The sequence below is a fragment of the Macaca fascicularis genome, chromosome 6 (genome assembly GCF_037993035.2).
Source record: "Macaca fascicularis isolate 582-1 chromosome 6, T2T-MFA8v1.1".
NCBI classification, from domain to species: Eukaryota; Metazoa; Chordata; class Mammalia; order Primates; family Cercopithecidae; genus Macaca; species Macaca fascicularis.
Genome location: NC_088380.1, coordinates 80,659,146 through 80,677,481, shown reverse-complemented (window position 1 = coordinate 80,677,481; position 18,336 = coordinate 80,659,146). Strand labels below are relative to the sequence as shown.

The 18,336-nt window shown below is 38.1% G+C and overlaps 1 protein-coding gene across 3 annotated transcripts in view; it reads right to left on the bottom strand.

Moving 5' to 3' along the window:
* The window catches only part of IQGAP2 (IQ motif containing GTPase activating protein 2), a 310,898-nt gene that overhangs the window by 2,179 nt on the left and 290,383 nt on the right, over positions 1–18,336 (bottom strand). For all 3 annotated transcript variants that reach the window (XM_005557201.4, XM_045393897.2, XM_045393896.3), the window contains 5 exons: positions 12,436–12,523; positions 10,199–10,411; positions 7,690–7,850; positions 4,908–5,045; positions 3,492–3,600 (listed from right to left, as the gene is read on the bottom strand). In XM_005557201.4, the coding sequence (XP_005557258.3) occupies positions 3,492–3,600; positions 4,908–5,045; positions 7,690–7,850; positions 10,199–10,411; positions 12,436–12,523 (709 nt within the window). The remainder of the gene's footprint in view (positions 1–3,491; positions 3,601–4,907; positions 5,046–7,689; positions 7,851–10,198; positions 10,412–12,435; positions 12,524–18,336) is intronic.

The window sequence follows — 18,336 nt, the reverse complement described above, 5'->3', positions numbered from 1 at the left end:
AACTGAGTCACACCAGCCATATGCATGAAAGTAAGCTGTAGCATTTCATAGTCACACAGGTACAGGAAACCTCTCCCAGTGGAACATGTAATTCCTGAGCTGTCCTGGCCCAATAGCTAGGCCTCATTTTCTTGTTTCTAACAAGGTCAATTGTAGAAGTTGGAGTCATCTTTGAAAGAACTTTGACTCTTGACAGCTTCCTCCTCCACTTCCTCAATTACCTCTAACTTCACTCAAGTAAACCCCTACATTATTCAGATATGCTTCTAGAACTAAAATTCTATAGGGAATTGAAGTCCTTTCATCAATAATTCTTTTAGCTATTTAGAGTGTAGAGGAGATTCACTTTTCCTTTGGGAAATGCAACATCTGTTAAACAAAGTCTACTGGAAAAGAATTAAACCAATAGAGTTAGATGGAAAAGGAATGGCATATGTAGGGGAAGTAGCTGGGTCCCCAAAGTAGGGAGCAGAGAAAACATGGCTGAACTCATGACTTAAAAAGCAGACTTTAGTTTTAGCTCTGCCATTTGCTATCTTAAGACCTTGCAACATGACACAACTTCTCTGAAGTTCTGTTTCCTTGTGTGTAAATTGGGGATAACACTGCCAATTTCACAAGGGTGCTACTGGGAATGAGATATGAGATTAAGGTATATGCAAACCCTTTGTAAGCTACTCTTGTCTTGCAGGATCAACTGGAATCCTATGAGACAGGCAGCGGACAAGAGTGATGAAGAACTTGGATCCCAGCTGCCTCGTCCATAATTAGCTCTCTGAACCTCAGTTCTTCATCTAGGAGAGGAAGAAGGCCCACCCTGCAGTCCCTGATAAATACCTGACATTATTTTTACAAGCAGAACATATATCACATAAGTCATATCCTCCTGTTACCTATATGACCTATAGTTATAGGATATAATTCTATCCTACGGTTTTCTTTAGGAACTGAAGGGAGAATGGGCTGAAGATAACCAAGAGACATAGAGCTGTAATGTCAGAAGGGACTTTCTTTAGTCCTTTCAAACTTTGGTCCTGTTCCTGGTCCTTTACTCACAGTAAAGACCTGACCATCACATTTCTCTTTGGCAATTTACACATTCATGCAATTGACTGAAAGCTGCATATATAAATAGAAGTCAGCCTTTATATCTGACGGCTATCAAATGCAGGGCTGGCTCCGTAGGTATGCAGTCTGTGCAGCTGCACAGGGTCCCATGCCCAGGGTTTTATTCTCTTCTGTCATCTCCTAAAATCCTTAACAATTATAAAAACAGGGCACTGCATTTTTATTTTGCTCTGAGCCTTGCTAATGATGTAGCCAGTTCTGATTATGTGCTACTGATTTTAAAAACCCAAGACATATTGGTCACCTGCATATAGCTAAGGATTAACATTTCACAATCCATTATGTGTAAAAATGAATAGTATGAACAGCTAATCTTACTGTATACCGAGTCCTTAACAAAGGAACACGTGAAGCTTGGTTTTTGTACCAGTACTCAAAGGAAGTCTCATGGAATTATTGCTTTCTCTCTAAACACAATATAAGGTGTCTCCTGGTCACTTGTGACTCATTGGTTCAGTTGATATTGACTGGCCCTGGATAATTTCCTTCTTGGCAATCACATATGTCTTTTGCTATTTCTACAGAGGAATCACTAACCAAACGGTATCACCACAAGCGCGTTCTTTTCTCTTCCTGTATTTATTTATTACACAAAGTAACTGAAGACCCTAATTAGCTAAATTGTTAAATGGATACATTTAGTGACATTTAAAGTAAGTTAGAAAACAATACTGTTTACGTAAAAATACTTTCCATAATTACATAACAGCTTTCATCTTATCTTCGAATTCTAATTTACTCCATTATCAAATCCATTCAGCTCCCGTTTTTCTTTTTAAACTTACAAGGGCTGCCAGAAAAGAAGGGCTCTGGCACAGACTCCCATGATGGGGAGGTAATTCCAGTGCATGCAGCCATGGGCTGCACAGACAGTGAGGCCAGAATTCACATCACTCTCAGGATCTGAGTGAGATGATTCACGTAAACATATGCAAAACACCTGGAAACCATTTTGTAAGTAGTTTGGGGCCCAGGTAAAAGGATGTTATTTCCATGTAAAAAGTGTTAGATCAAAAAAGAAAAATTCAATTATTTCTTTAAACTGATTTTGTGCTAAGGATTAAGAAGTTGGGGGTAGATGAACATTTGTTTGCACTGCCCTCTTTTTTTTTTTTTTTTTTTTTTTTGAGCACAGAAACTGGATTTCTCAGTTTTCATTCATGCGTATGTGGCTTAAATGTAGCTTTTATGATAAAATAATAATTTATATTGCAAACACCATTTTTCTATTTATAGATATCTGTTTTGCATAATGCCTTTCATTTCTGTGATCACAAACATTTGGCAAATAGAGTTAATAAACTGATGTAAAAACTATTCTAGGGGCCAGGTGTGGTGGCTAATGCCTGTAATCCCATCACTTTTGGAGGCTGAGGCAGGCAGATCACTTGAGCCCAGGAGTCTAAGACCAGCCTAGGCAACATGGCAGAACCCCGTCTCTACAAAAAATATAGACATTAGCCAGATGTGGTGGTGTGCACCTGTAGTCCCGGCTACTTGAGAGACTGAAGCAGGAGGATGGCTTGAGCCCAGGAGGTTGAGGCTGCAGTGAACCATGATTGCGCCACTGCGTTCCAGCCTGGATAACAGAGCAAGACCCTTTCTCAATTGCCCCTCCCACCCCCACAAATAAGAAAACCCATTCTAGGAAAGAGGGAGAAATGAGATCATGAAAGTTCCAGTCCTGGGCATACATAGTCTTAGAAAGAAATGCAAGTTTCCAATAAAAGGAAAATTTATAGCGTTTATTAATAGCTCTGAATACTTTTAAATTATATTCTTTTGTCTAAGCTTTAAAATGGAAACATGGGCCGGGCACGGTGGCTCAAGCCTGTAATCCCAGCACTTTGGGAGGCCGAGACGGGCGGATCACGAGGTCAGGAGATCGAGACCATCCTGGCTAACATGGTGAAACCCCGTCTCTACTAAAAAATACAAAAAAACTAGCCGGGCGAGGTGGCGGGCGCCTGTAGTCCCAGCTACTTGGGAGGCTGAGGCAGGAGAATGGCGTAAACCCAGGAGGCAGGGCTTGCAGTGAGCTGAGATCTGGCCACTGCACTCCAGCCTGGGCAACAGAGTGAGACTCTGTCTCAAAAAAAATAAATAAACAAAATAAATAAAATGGAAACATGGCTTAGAGAAACTGACTGCTATGGTTTGCCAGCTAGAAGCATATTAATTTCCAATCATTTGAAAAGTCACAGCTTTGAAAAATCATCAACACTTAACAAATATTGGCAAAGAAAGCTGGCACTGGTTTTCTGTTAAACTTTATTGTTGTCATGGAGAGCAAGAGCCAGGGTAGCAATGTATGATCCACATATAAAATTTATCATCAATGTGCAGAAATTCCAGCAGCTTACCTGAATATTGAGTTGCACCTTTTCCATCTCAACACCAAGGAATTTTGATCTTACATCGAAAATGCCTACATCTTCAGTAGCTATGATATCAAATGTAACATTCTTAAACCTGTGAAGAAAGGAACATTCATACACTTGAAATTACAAGTACAGATGTGCTTAAAGCTGAAACAAACTAATGGAATCTCAAATAATCATTTTTAAAGAATAGCTTGTTGAGAAAATCCTAAGGAAGTCACCAAAAACCTCACATCATCTTTCCCCCAATTCTGCTTTCCAAACACTAAGTTTGATGGCTATTGTCGAGATCTGTAGCTCACAGAGTTCTGACATAGGTGGTTTATTACAGAAGAAATAGAAGATATCATCCTTGCTCTTCAAGAGCATAAAATATAGTTGGAAATATGTGAGTCATAGAACATGAACATTACTGACCTATAGCCAATTGAGTACTTCAGATGATAACTTTTATAGAAACTTTAGGCCAGGCACGGTCGCTCACGCCTATAATCCCAGTACTTTCGGAGGCTGAGGTGGGGCGGATCGCCTGGTCAACACGGTGAAACCCCGTCTCTACTAAAAACACAAAAATTAGCTGGGCGTGGTGGCACGTGCCTGTAATCCCAGCTACTTGGGAGGCTGAGGCAGGAGCATCACTTGAACCTGGGAGGGGAGGTTGCAGTGAGCCAAGATCGTGCCACTGCACTCCAGCCTGGGCAGCAGAGTGAGACTCCATCTCAAAAAAAAAAAAAAAAAAAAAAAAAGGAAACTTCAAAAGAGGAAGAAGTATTTTCTTCTGAGTTGGTGTTGTCAGGAGGTTTTATGGGATAAACAGAAGCCAGGCTTCGAATACAGGCAGGAGTTAAAGAAGAGGCAAATGCCAGTGAGTCTGGCTTCCTTTGAGATTTTAGGACAAGAGAGTGATGGAACAATGGGCTCATGACCCCTTTAAAATGAGGCAGCATGTGGTGCTTGATGTGGGGCTGTGAAGGAGGGTTTGTTTTCTCCACCACACTGAATACACACACTCACAGCATGCTTTGGAAATGGCTCTGATCCAGGGGTTGGCACAGCCTATTTTAAATGAGAAAGGTGCTATTTTGCAATGGTAGATAATTCATCCATCAAGACCAAAAGATAGCCTTTTACTCTCCTTGCTATGACTCAGTTCTGGAGGTTCACCAACCCAAACGTACTGCACAAGCCACGGAAAGACAACCACTGAACACACTACATATGACTGACAGCACCAGATGCTGAGGCCAAGGGAAGAGCAGCCATGACAATTCATGTATTCTTCTCTTCTCACCCATCAGTAATCAAGGTTAAGCCTTGCTAGACCAAATGGAGCTCTCTCCAAGGCCACAAGAAATCAAATGGCATGCGTGTTCTGTGCAGATTCTAAGTCACACTTACTGGTTTGTTTGAAGATCATCTATATCTAGCAGGACACCTTTCTCGTGCAGCTTTGCTGCAGTGTACTTCACTGGCTTCGCTCTCTTCGTTCCTTTGGGTTCTCCTTTCCCATCTAGTTTAATTGATCTCCGAGTATTTCTGACAAAATAAGAACAGACCATTTGTGGTTATGATGGCAAATGCAGAGGCTTCTGGTAGTGCAACTACCATACCCAGAGTGACATCGCTGTTCATACCTGGCCCTCAGACACTGGATATACACCTTTTTATTTTGTGATAGTAGGTAATTTCATCCATAGAGTAAAACTTCACTACTAAACTGTTTGAGCGGAAAGGGATTTCCCAAGTGACTGAAGTTTACATTACAGACTAACATCTTTCATACAACTTACACTCTATTTTCTCAGGTATATTGAACCAAGTGGTTATCTTTAGTCATTTCAGAAGTAGCTGTTTTGCAATAACATGAACTGTGTGGTCCTACATAAAGATATCACCAGGACGGTTTTAATCTATTTAACAAACACCATGTGGCCAGCATTGTTCTAAGTGCCTTATAAATATTACCTCACATTTCCAAAATTAACATTTCCATATACTTTTAAATTAATAAATTCCTTTGCTATATACTATATCATGTAGCTCTCATAACCATACTTGTGAGTCTGGTACTCTTTGTTTTTTGTGGGGGAGGTTTTTTTTTTTTTTTTTTTTTTTTGAGATGGAGTCTTGCTCTATCGCCCAGGCTGGACTGCGGTGGCGTAATCTTGGCTCACTGCAACCTCTACCTCCTGGGTTCAAGTGATTCTCCTGCCTCAACCTCCAGCTGGGATTACAGGCACATGCCACCACATCTGGCTAATTTTTGTATTTTTAGTAGAGAAGGAGTTTCGCCATGTCAGCCAAGCTGGTGAGGCTGGTACTCTTAATTCCACCTTAAAGATGAGAAAACTGAGGCTCAAAGTTCACTGAACTGGGCTGAAGATCACACAATGTAAGAGAGAATCAGAACCCAAATCCAATTCGCCCAACTGTGGATCTTGTGTGAAATGCCTTAAAGTAAATCACTAACAATCTCATTTCTACTGAAAATAAGCTTGACCAACTTCTTCCTTGCATGTATATGTATATATTCTTCCTTCCTTCCTATATTTAGTGTATAGTGTATGTACACTATACATTATATAATGTATATATTTATGTAATTGTAAATGAATATGCACACTATGTATAGTGTGTGTATATATATATTTAGTGTATTTTGTGTGTGTATATATATAGAGAGAGAGAGAAAAAGAGAGAGAGAAAAAGAGAGAGAGAGAAAGAGAAACAGAGAGAAGCCCGAAGCAAACAAACTAAAATTCAGGACTAGTGGGAGCCAAATCAATAAGGTTTAAATGTGGCTACATCCCTTTATCAAATCTTCTGTGATTTCAGCAATCCAACTTCTGGGTGTTTATTCCAAGATGTGAAATCAGTTTGTTAAAGAAATGTCTGCACTCCCATGTTCATTGCAGCACTACTCACACAACAGCCAAGTTATGAAACCAACCTAAGACTCTACTCACAGATGAACAGGTAAAGAAAATGTGGTATATACACACACACACAGGAATACTATTCAGCCCTAAGAGAAAGAAATTCTGTCATTTGGGGCAATGTGGATAGAATTAGAGGACATTATGCTAAGTGAAATAGGCCAGGCACAGAAAAGCAAGTACCACATGTTCTCACTTATATGTGGCATCTAAAAAAGTTGAACTCATAGAAGCAGAACAGAATGGTGGTTACAGAGGCTGGAGGGTGGGGGAAATGGGGAGATGATGGTCAAAGGATACGAACTCTTAGGTGGAATCAGTTTTTTTGAAATCTATCGCACAGTGTGGTGAATATAGCTAATAATAGTGTATTGTACTTTAAAAACTGCTAGGAGTAAATTTCAAGTGTTCTCATCACAAAAACTAAGTATTTGAGGTGATGCATATGTGAATTAATTATTTCATATTGTAATAACAAATTATATCATCTTGTACCTCATGAATACATAACATTGTAGTCAATCTGCAACAAAATTTAAAAGATCTATGATTAATGCAACAGATATTTCCATACAGTACCATTTCCTTCTGCCAATTGGATGACAAGGATTATATAAAAATATTGTATTACATATTTAAATGGGTAATTAAAATTTAACTAGCATTGATCATAGTCTAGTGATAAGAATAATTACTAAGCAAAGGATATTCATTAAAAATGGCTATACTGTATATAAAAACCTATAATACTTATGCTAATGGATAATAGACAGCTAGCAAATTTTGCCGGTTGTGTCAATAATAATTTTTTAAAACCATTAAGCAATTTAAAAACATTCAGCTGCTCTGTGCAATTAGTAAACATCTGGCATTAACTAACATGATCAATTATACAAAATATAGTCCAAAAACAAGATATTTTAAAAATAATAGTATTTTTAAAAATCTTTGACTAAAAAAGACAAAAGGAACAATGAAAGTGCTTCCCCAACTACTAATGCTATTTGTTCAATATGCAACAGGTAAGTCACTTTAATTCTAGTGCTGGTGGGGAATTGAAAAGCTTCCATTTGCTCCTGACTTCTTAGTTCACAGTGGCAAATAATAAAACTGAGACTCCAGTTTTCGGTTATAAGACACAGCAAAAAGTTTTCTTCCATACCCAACCCAAATACATAGAAATGCAGAACTGACATCTCATAAATCATGACATTACGAATGAACGTGACATGATTTTAACTTACTTTCTTTTTAAGTTGTCTAAACAAGTCTTTATGTAGGTGTCATAATAATTGATTTGCTCTTCATAAAATGCTGCCTTCTTGTTAAGTGCATTCAGGGTCTGCTGAAGTTTTGCCAATTCAGCTTTTCGAAGCTTACGATAGATTCTTTGATTTCGAATATCCTAAAACAACAAGTAAGGGCTATCATATTTAAGCAGAAGCTTGCTTTATGATATTGCCAATTTGGGACAAGAAGAATATCAAGCAGTAGTAAGTCACTATTTGTAACTTGACTTGTAGCTTATTTCAGGTACCTTATTTTACTCTCAACACCACCACAGGGTTCCCATCCCTTTTTACTTCAGAACGGGAAAGTGTACATATTTCACTTTAAGAGACTTGTTAACATTAATTTTTTTCTTGATGGAAAGGCAAATAAGTTATTTTAGAATAACTACACATTTAGTTTAAGGAAAAATTGTGTTTTAAAAGGGGCACAAAGCAGCAGAAATGCAATTTCTTCAGACTTTTTTTTTTTTTTTTTAGACGGAGTCTTACTCTGTCACCCAGGCTGGAGTCTAGTGGCCTGATCTCTGCAACCTATGCCCTGGGCTTCAAGTGATTCTCCTGCCTCAGCCTCCTGTGCAGCTGGGGCTGCAGGCCTGCGCCACCATGCCTGGTTAATTTTTGTATTTTTAGTAGAGACAGGGTTTCACCATGTTGGCCAGGCTGGTCTTGAACTCCTGACCTCAAGTGATCTGCCTGCCTTGGCCTCCCAAAGTGCTGGAATTATAGGCATGAGCCATTGTGCCTGGCCTCTTCAGACTATTTTGAATATTCCTCTTTGAATAGTACTTTAAACTAAAAAGGTTTACATTTAATTGTTAAATTGATTTTTAAAATAAGAAAAGAACAAACTTTTTCATCTGACAAATATTTCTCAAGGTTTGAAAAACCAACACTAGCCTGTCAAGACTGAGTGAAAAGATTCAACATTGATAACTATTACTTGGCTTTAAATAGAATTCCTAGAACATTAAGTTGCATAAGCTGCTTATAGCTTACAAGAGCTATGCTAAATTTAAACTTGCAGATATAAGTTTTTTTGGTAATTCTAATTGGTAAGTTATGAAAGTGTTTGACTTAAGAAAATGATGGCTGTTTAATATTGTTTTTCTTTTGTAGACAAATTAAAAACCATTCCCCTAGGAATTCAAACAAATACCCACATACACATACACTCCCCCCACAACTTCCCCATGCCCTTAGGTAAAAATTCTTCATGAATAGAATATTAGAATAGAATATTCTTTGTTAAATAGAATTCTTCATTAAATAGAAATTCTTCATATAATAGAATATTCATTAAATAGAATATCATGTCTTCATGATAGCGTTTTCTTTTTTAAAGCAAAAGCATATATTTATCTACCCCATATTCCCAAATAGAAATATTTCTACCCCAAAACTAAAGAAAGAAATGCTATTGCCCTTGAGTCACTTGGGCTAGAAGGAATAAGCCTACTGCCAGAATTGAACATAACTTTCTATCAAAGAACAAAGCTGGGCGCATTTCCCTCCTAGAACATGAGAAAATTTATTATTTTTTTTCTGGTCATTTAACCGCCTTTAACCTCTAGATCCATATTAATTTGCATGTTTGAATAAAAAGAATGAAATATCCTTCTAACCCAAACATATACTTCCTTATCCTTGACAAACAGATCTCAGCCACTTCCTGTGATGTTTCATTGCACTAAGTTGAGACGCTTTGCTCAGGAAGTTTCTCAAGTGTAAAAACATGGGATAAGAAAACAGAAACTAATCTTCAAGTCTGAACTGCATTTAGGTTAAATTGCTTAAAAACAAATGATCTGGGACACAGAGTTCATCTCAATGGCAGGTTCTAAGGCAACTGAGCTATATGACAACTAACATCTCAGGAGAAAACTCTTCCAAATAATGTTATTTTTAAAACTAGCTTAAAGGTATAGACCAAACTTGTCAAGTACATTTTTTAGTATTTATTTCTGGTCTGTTTCAACTCTCCTAATGACTTCAAAGTGTTGTGATTATTTTCTCTTAAAAGTCATCAACTGCTTGGGAGGCCGAGGCGGGCGGATCACCAGGTCAGGATTTCGAGACCAGCCTGGCCAGCATGATGGAATCCTGTCTCTACTAAAAATACAAAAATTAGCCAGGCGAGGTGGTGTGCGCCTGTAGTCCCAGCTATTTCGGAGACTGAGGTAGGAGAATCGCTTGAACCTGGGAGGCAGAGGTTGTAGAGAGCTGAGATCACGCCACTGCACTCCAGCCTGGGCAGCAGAGTGAGACTCCACCTCAAAAAAAAAAAAAAAAAAAAGTCATCAACTGCTTTGAAACCTTTAAAAATCTGTAACATTGAAGAGTGCAGTAACCACAGCATATGCAACCATGAATCCCTAATGCCACCTCACAGAGTGCCCAGCACTTGACTGGTGATTAGCAAATGTCTGCTAAGTGAAGAAGAAAGAATACTGTTTCCAAAAACCTTGGCAATCTCATTGAGAATGTCTTGGTATTTATTTTTGGATGACACGTGTCCAGTCTGTTCCAATGTCCGAAGATTCCTCTGGATTTTCCTCTTCTTCTGCTCAAGAGGCAGCTGTGCATCTTCAATCATAGATTGGCTATGCTTCATTTCTTCTGGAGTCCTGGAATCTATCATTGCACGGCTCACCATGTCCGTGGCATGGTCTGCCTCCTGAAAAGAGAATATCAAGGTGCTGATTTTTCTCTGATCCCCTAATTTCACAGTTCATAAGCTACACAATGCAAGTTAATGTCAAAATGAAAGTAGTCCTCCAGCCAAAGTTCAAAGACTAGAACCAGAACATGTTCTTCCTGAGATTTGAAGTTTGAAAGGAATTACTTCATCTTTTTGAGAGCAAGCCTTATTTGGGAACAATTATCAATAGCTGCTTTATTGCCAAAGTGACAAATCACCATAGTAACGGACATATTTTAATGGATAACTGCTACTTTGTAATTCCCCAGATGGAAGGATTTCGATTCCTGGATAGTCTAGCCGAGGAAACTAAAACTAGATTATCTATTGAAATGTGGCTATGAGAACCCTGAATGTTCAGAACCCAGCTAAACTCTCACACATCAGCCATGTTTATGGAGAGTCCTGAACTAAACCAACAGAGGCAGTCAGAGAGCTTTATTCTTATAAGGGAATCACAAACCAGCAACTCTGAAAAACCTGCAAAGTTTCTTTGAGCAAAGGGAATAAGATAGCATATCATAAGTTCCCAAACAAACGATGAGTAAATGAATAAATGAAGGAACACTCTTTGGATAGTCTGTAAAAGGAAACAGTAATAAAAAGAGACTATTGGTCTTCCCATTTCATTGTACGAGACAATTGACTGACTCAATAGATGAAGTCTAAGGAAACGACTATTAGTTAGGCACAGTAATGTCAGACATAGGACAGGTAGGTCAACATTATTGACACAGGAACATTATTTTACCAGGTTAGCAGTAAATAATAAAGGCAGCAGCCAACATCGTTGAGCACTTAATATACGCCAGATACGAATGTACCCATTTAATATGTTTTAACTCACTTAATCCTGCCTGTGAACTGGGTATTATTATTAATCCCATTTTACAGTTGAGGAAACTGTGGCACAGCAATGCTTCTAAGTGTGCAGAGTTACACACCTAGGAGGTGCAGAGGTATACTTGATCTCAGAAGTCTGTGTCCTCAGTCACTTATTCATGACACATTTAGGGGAAAATGAAAAATAGTAAGGAGTAAAAGTCTTTTATACGAACCTAGTGTAATATTTTACCCATATTGTTGAAAACATATTCACACATTAACAAACACGTGATTTGAAGTTTAGTTTTATATTTTTTATTAAAAATTTTTAAAAGTTAGAGATGAGGGTCTCACTGTTGTCCAGTCTAGTGTTGAACTCCTGGGCTCAAGCGATCTACACACCTCAGCCTTCCAAAGTACTGGGATTACAGACATGAGCCACCATGCCCAGCCTTTTATATTTTTTAAATTAAAAACCATTACAAGGATTCCTTGGCAATCAATTAAATTAAGAATGATCCAGGAAAATTATGTATAGCTCTGCTAAGAAGTAGTTAATTAAATAATTAACTTTTGTTTAGGGAGTGGCAATTATTGGTACTAAAATAACAACTTTAAATTTATTTTAGAATGAACAATGACACATTTTCAAAGATGTTAATAAAAAGCTAAATGCAAGATTGTTGTGAAACCTTACTTACGCTAACATAATGATGCTTTGACCCAGTGGACTCAATAGTTTCTTCTGGAGCATTTGGAAAACATCTTTAACATGTGAGATGCTTATTTGTTTCAAGTTAGTAAATACATAAAATTGGAAAGATATTTTTCAATATCCTGTCAGCTAGAACTCTCTCAACTGACTTACTTGCCCATCTACTGTGTGATAAATACTATGATGAACATTTCCATGCTTTGAAAAACCCAGAACTATCATCCTAGGTTAAGACAAAAGTATATTCGGCATGAATTTGGCACTGTATTTTCTATTTCATCCCCATTGATACTTCATACAGGTTTATATATGGCTGAACTCAGTTTACTACAGTAATAGATAAAATTCCTTACTTCCAGACCATGTCAGATACAATTTCTCTGAGATAATAAACATTTGGCATAAAGATTTACTAAGAAAATCAACTCCTATTATTATTTTACACTTAAAGCCAAATTACCTGTTGCGCAGTGGCTGGTGTCTCTAAGATTTCTGTCAATGTGTTCCCTGGCTGGTTCCGGATCACATCAATTATCAGCTTCTTGGTCCTTAAAACAGAGAAAGAGACGGACTTTCAGACTGTAGTCCTTATGCACAAAAATCTGTTTCTCCTAAGAGAGTGCACAAACACATACAATACTGAAGCTTCAAAGATAATACCTTAAAATAAAACATTCTTGCAGATATTCACCAGGTCTGCGGTAAGACTCTTCAAAGTTTATGAATGCTTGATAATCAAAGTCTGGGCTTTATGTGCTTGATGTTGTAGGATTATACTGTCAGTAACATGGGCACAAGTATATCACAAGATTTCCTCTCTAAATACCTTTCCTTCTTTTTTAGACCGAGACTACTTTTTGATGGGCAGGGGAACAAGTGCTGCTGATATGGCCTGCTACTGCAGAGTGCAGGAATATATCTAATATTCTCCTTTCCTGACGTTAATAGCACCTAGACTTCTGGGCCGGCTTAATACCTCATAAGCCTTTAGGAGCCAGACGAACTGTCCTGCTATCAGAAAGCTATGAAAGAGTTTGAAGACCAGTGGCAGCAAACGTCCAGTGTGAGCTGTGGAGGCTTGGGCTGTCAGCTGGCATAGTGGCGAGGAGGATGGTGTTCAAGGGCCTGAGCAACTAACAAATAGGGTTAGGTCCTCACCTTCAGGTAGAATAGAATAGAAGAGCTTCTCAGTAAATAGTAAAGAGCTGGAAAATTCTGGAAGTACGAAAACCATATGTTCTCTCATAGGTGTTTTTTATGGCAATTGGCCACCCCTTCCTAGTGAGGGATCATGTTATGTAATTATGTAAAAAGGTTTTAACACAAAAGATAAAGGGTCAAGTTTGTTCACTTTTACATAAGGTGGAAACAGTATTATTGGAAAATTAAAAAAATATAAAAAGAAAAAAAGGGCCAGGCGCAGTGGCTCACTCCTGCAATCCCAGCATTTTGGGAGGCCGAGGTGGGCGAATCACCTGAGGTCAGGAGTTCCAGACCAGCCTGGCCAACATGGCAAAACCCCTACTAAGAATACAAAAATTAGCTGGGCATAGTGGCATGTGCCTGTAATTCCAGGTGCTCAGGAGGCCTAGGTGTGAGAATTGCTTAAACCCAGGAGGCAGAGGTTGCAGTAAGCTGAAAACGTGCCACTGCACTCCAGCCTGGGTGACAGAGTGAGACTCTATCTCAGATAGCTAGCTAGCTAGATAAATAGAAAGAAAAGAAAGGAAGAAAAGGAAACACAGACAAATGTTTGTTTAAATTATACATACACTGGTCTAATTGACGTCTGAAGTTTCACTTTTACTGTAGTCCCGTTATTTCAAAGTCATTACATGATATCACTGAATGACTAATTTTTCTTCCTAAACTCTAGCAGGAAATGTTCATGTAGCATGAAATTTAGAAATGAAAATAAAATTTTCACATTTTGAAGGATATGGGCAACTACTCCCAAATGACAGAGAAACCTTCCAAGTTAATTACAAATATATTACTTTTGAAAATAGGATAAAATCCAATAAGCCATCTGTAAACATCATTTTTCCCATTTCCTATTTATCAGAAGTCTGTGTGAAAAGAACAATCACAATATGTCTTCCTTGCCTCCCTTCCCCCTGGTCTTTGGAGAACCATTTCCTCTGGCCCCATGACCCTTTGCTGCTGGGGATTTACAGGCTGTCTGGGAATGCACAGCTAAATACTCCACGGAGAGTCAAAGGTGGGCTCACAGCTAATTACAGCCACGTGGGGGATGGCATATTTCCTAAGGCGGCTGTGGCTGAGAAAGCCATGTATCCTTTCCTTCCTACACACCACCTTCCTCCAGCCATCATCATCAACGTATTAAACAGGAACGCTGAGTTAAAAATAAAAGCTTTGGGTGATTTAAAAAGTGTAAATATAGTAACTTTCTTATTTGAAATAGTATTCTCAGAACTAATTGTGATATACAGTTTCTAGGGAACTTCCAGTTCTTTAGAGAAGCTGTGTAATGACCAAATGACTGGAGTCACTAAAACGTGCCCCACCAAAGACAAAGAATGCTTATTTGCTCAGGAGTTGCTGGAGGACAAACTGCTCACACAGCCTGTTTCTCTTGGGCTTCTACTGTACATCAGGCCTGTGGAATTCATTGCCAAAGTTCTACCTCAGACGTAAGTAACCATCCAGTCCCATGACAGGGAACCCACCTCCCTCCCACTACAGTGTGTCTAGTGCTTAAGGACAATGGGGATGGACAGATTTAAAACCAAATCTGTCTTGGCTTGGACTCTTGTTGCATATTAGCCATGTGGATGTGTGCAAGTTATATAATCCTTGTGGGTTTTGTTTTTTCATTTATAAAACAGGAATCTCTCAGGACTGAGGCAAGGATTGGATGAAAAGATCTAAAGTCTTCTGTGAGGTCTGGCACATGGTAAGCACTCACATGGTCCTTAAAGCTGTGCTGCCCATGATGGCCGCCACTGGCCACAGGTGACACTTGAGCACTTGAGACACGGCTAGTACAAACTGAGATGTGCTGTGTGAAACACACACTGGATTCTGAAGATGTTGTATGAAACAAAGCATGTACAATATCTCATCCATTTTTTACATTTATTATATATTTAAATATTTTTGCATATATTTGGTTAAATAAAATATATTATTAGAATCAATTTCATCTATTTCTTTTTAAAATGAGGCTTCTAGAAAACTTAAAATTACATGTGGCTTATATTAAATTTCTTTGGGAGAGTACAATATTGGCACATTCCATTCTCAAACAGGAGCTCACTCTAGAGGCCTGCCTTCCAGGGCCACCCAGTCATGGAACCTGGTTAGTCACAGGACTGTGGCCCGGAGGGAGACCTTTGAAAAACAATCCAATCCCTGATTGTACAAATGTGGCAACTAAAACCTAAGAGACTAGAGCTGCAGGAAACAAGTCCAATTCCCTTTCCAAATCAGCAGCTTCTGAAAAACCTACAGAGAAATGCCAAGACTGTGCCCCTCTATCCCCTCTTCTACCATATTTCCTTTTTCCAAGCGAAACCGCTCAGTCCCTTAAAGCTCCTCACAACGGCATCTGCAAAGAGCTCACAGTCCTGCTCACATTCCAGTTGCCAATGACCTTAACATGCATTCCCCTTCCCACCCCAGTCCAAATATAACATTCTGGATATGGTCTGACCAGCATAAATCAACTGCTTAGAGTATTGGCATTGGGGCTCTTCAAATATGTAAGACAGGCTGATCCAAACCACGGGTCTTGCCCTCCTTTAATGAGGAGGTACCTAATTTTGAAAAAGAATTAAGAAAAAAAGAGAAAGAAATACACCAGGGAGTTTATTCATCATAGCTGTGCTCAAATTCCACTGTAGATAAATGAGCCCATATGGCGCTTGTAAGCTGGTGTGGCCTCTTGGGTTTGGCCACTCCATTCATATGGCATCTATTATTACCAGTAGCATTCCTGAAGCTCTCCCTCTGTCATCTGCTTCTAGTGTGTCCAAGGTTGAAAAGGAATCAGTGTTTGTGGAAACTAAGGAATACTTTCAATATTTAAAATTCTAACAACATAATTTACATTATTAGCTCCAGATCTCAAATATCACCTTAGCCATTTAGTGCTCCTGCTAGTTTGGACCAAAAAACAAGGAAATCTTTCAGCTGGGATCATGGGACCTAAACTTAATCATGTGATAGGAAATTCTTAAGAGATGACAATTTAAGAACTCAAGCAGCTAAGTATGATTAAAAACCACAAATATTGCCTTCTACTTAAACGCACATACTTTTGTGGGAAACTAAGCTTAATTAAGGCCAGAAGGATCACATATTTTAAGTTGCATCATAAGTTATAATGAAAGGTTGACAATTGCATGGTTCTATATAATTTATATGGTATTAATTATAATTTCATGTGATCATCATAGCCCTTCCTTTCCCCTCTCCTCTACATTATGGAGGAGAAACCGATGGCAAGGCAACTTGCTGAGTTCCATGGTTAATAAGCGATAGATTGAGGTTATCACCCTATGTCATCCTAAGACCCCTCGACCAGGTTTTAGGATTCCTAGACCAGGTTTTTTTTTTTTTCTTCTTCTTCTTCTTCTTCTTCTTCTTCTTCTTCTTCTTCTTCTTCTTCTTCTTCTTCTTCTTCTTCTTCTTCTTCTTCTTCTTCTTCTTCTTCTTCTTCTTCTTCTTCTTCTTCTTCTTCTTCTTCTTCTTCTTCTCTTCTTCTTATTCTTCTTCTTCTTCTTCTTCTTCTTCTTCTTCTTCTTCTTCTTCTTCTTCTTCTTCTTCTTCTTCTTCTTCTTCTTCTTCTTCTTCTTCTTCTTCTTCTTCTTCTTCTTCTTCTTCTTCTTCTTCTTCTTCTTCTTCTTCTTCTTCTTCTTCTTCTTCTTCTTCTTCTTCTTCTTCTTCTTCTTCTTCTTCTTCTTCTTCTCTTCTCTTCTTCTTCTTCTTCTTCTTCTTCTTCTTCTTCTTCTTCTTCTTCTTCTTCTTCTTCTTCTTCTTCTTCTTCTTCTCTTCTTCTTCTTCTTCTTCTTCTTCTTCTTCTTCTTCTTCTTCTTCTTCTTCTTCTTCTTCTTCTTCTTCTTCTTCTTCTTCTTTCTTCTTCTTCTTCTTCTTCTTCTTCTTCTTCTTCTTCTTCTTCTTCTTCTTCTTCTTCTTCTTCTTCTTCTTCTTCTTCTTCTTCTTCTTTCTTCTCTTCTTCTTCTTCTTCTTCTCTTCTTCTTCTTTCTTCTTCTTCTTCTTCTTCTTCTTCTTCTTCTTCTTCTTCTTCTTCTTCTTCTTCTTCTTCTTCTTCTTCTTCTTCTTCTCTTCTTCTTCTTCTTCTTCTTCTTCTTCTTCTTCTTCTTCTTCTTCTTCTTCTTCTTCTTCTTCTTCTTCTTCTTCTTCTTCTTCTTCTTCTTCTTCTTCTTCTTCTTCTTCTTCTTCTTCTTCTTCTTCTCTTCTTCTTCTTCTTCTTCTTCTTCTTCTTCTTCTTCTTCTTCTTCTTCTTCTTCTTCTTCTTCTTCTTCTTCTTCTTCTTCTTCTTCTTCTTCTTCTTCTTCTTCTTCTTCTTCTTCTTCTTCTTCTTCTTCTTCTTCTTCTTCTTCTTCTTCTTCTTCTTCTTCTTCTTCTTCTTCTTCTTCTTCTTCTTCTTCTTCTTCTTCTTCTTCTTCTTCTTCTTCTTCTTCTTCTTCTTCTTCTTCTTCTTCTTCTTCTTCTTCTTCTTCTTCTTCTTCTTCTTCTTTCTTCTTCTTCTTCTTCTTCTTCTTCTTCTTCTTCTTCTTCTTCTTCTTCTTCTTCTTCTTCTTCTTTCTTCTTCTTCTTCTTCTTCTTCTTCTTCTTCTTCTTCTTCTTCTTCTTCTTCTTCTTCTTCTTCTTCTTTCTCTTCTTCTTCTTCTTCTTCTCTTTCTTCTTCTTCTTCTTCTTCTTCTTCTTCTTCTTCTTCTCTTCTTCTTCTTCTTCTTCTTCATTCTTCTTCTTCTTCTTCTTCTTCTTCTTCTTCTCTTCTTCTTCTTCTTCTTCTTCTTCTTCTTCTTCTTTTCTTCTTCTTCTTCTTTCTTCCTTCTTCTTCTTCTTCTTCTTCTTCTTCTTCTTCTTCTTCTTCTTCTTCTTCTTCTTCTTCTTCTTCTTCTTCTTCTTCTTCTTCTTCTTCTTCTTCTTCTTCTTCTTCTTCTTCTTCTTCTTCTTCTTCTTCTTCTTCTTCTTCTTTCTTCTTCTTCTTCTTCTTCTTCTTCTTCTTCTTCTTCTTCTTCTTCTTCTTCTTCTTCTTCTTCTTCTTCTTCTTCTTCTTCTTCTTCTTCTTCTTCTTCTTCTTCTTCTTCTTCTTCTTCTTCTTCTTCTTCTTCTTCTTCTTCTTTTTTTAAATATCCCTGTGCTT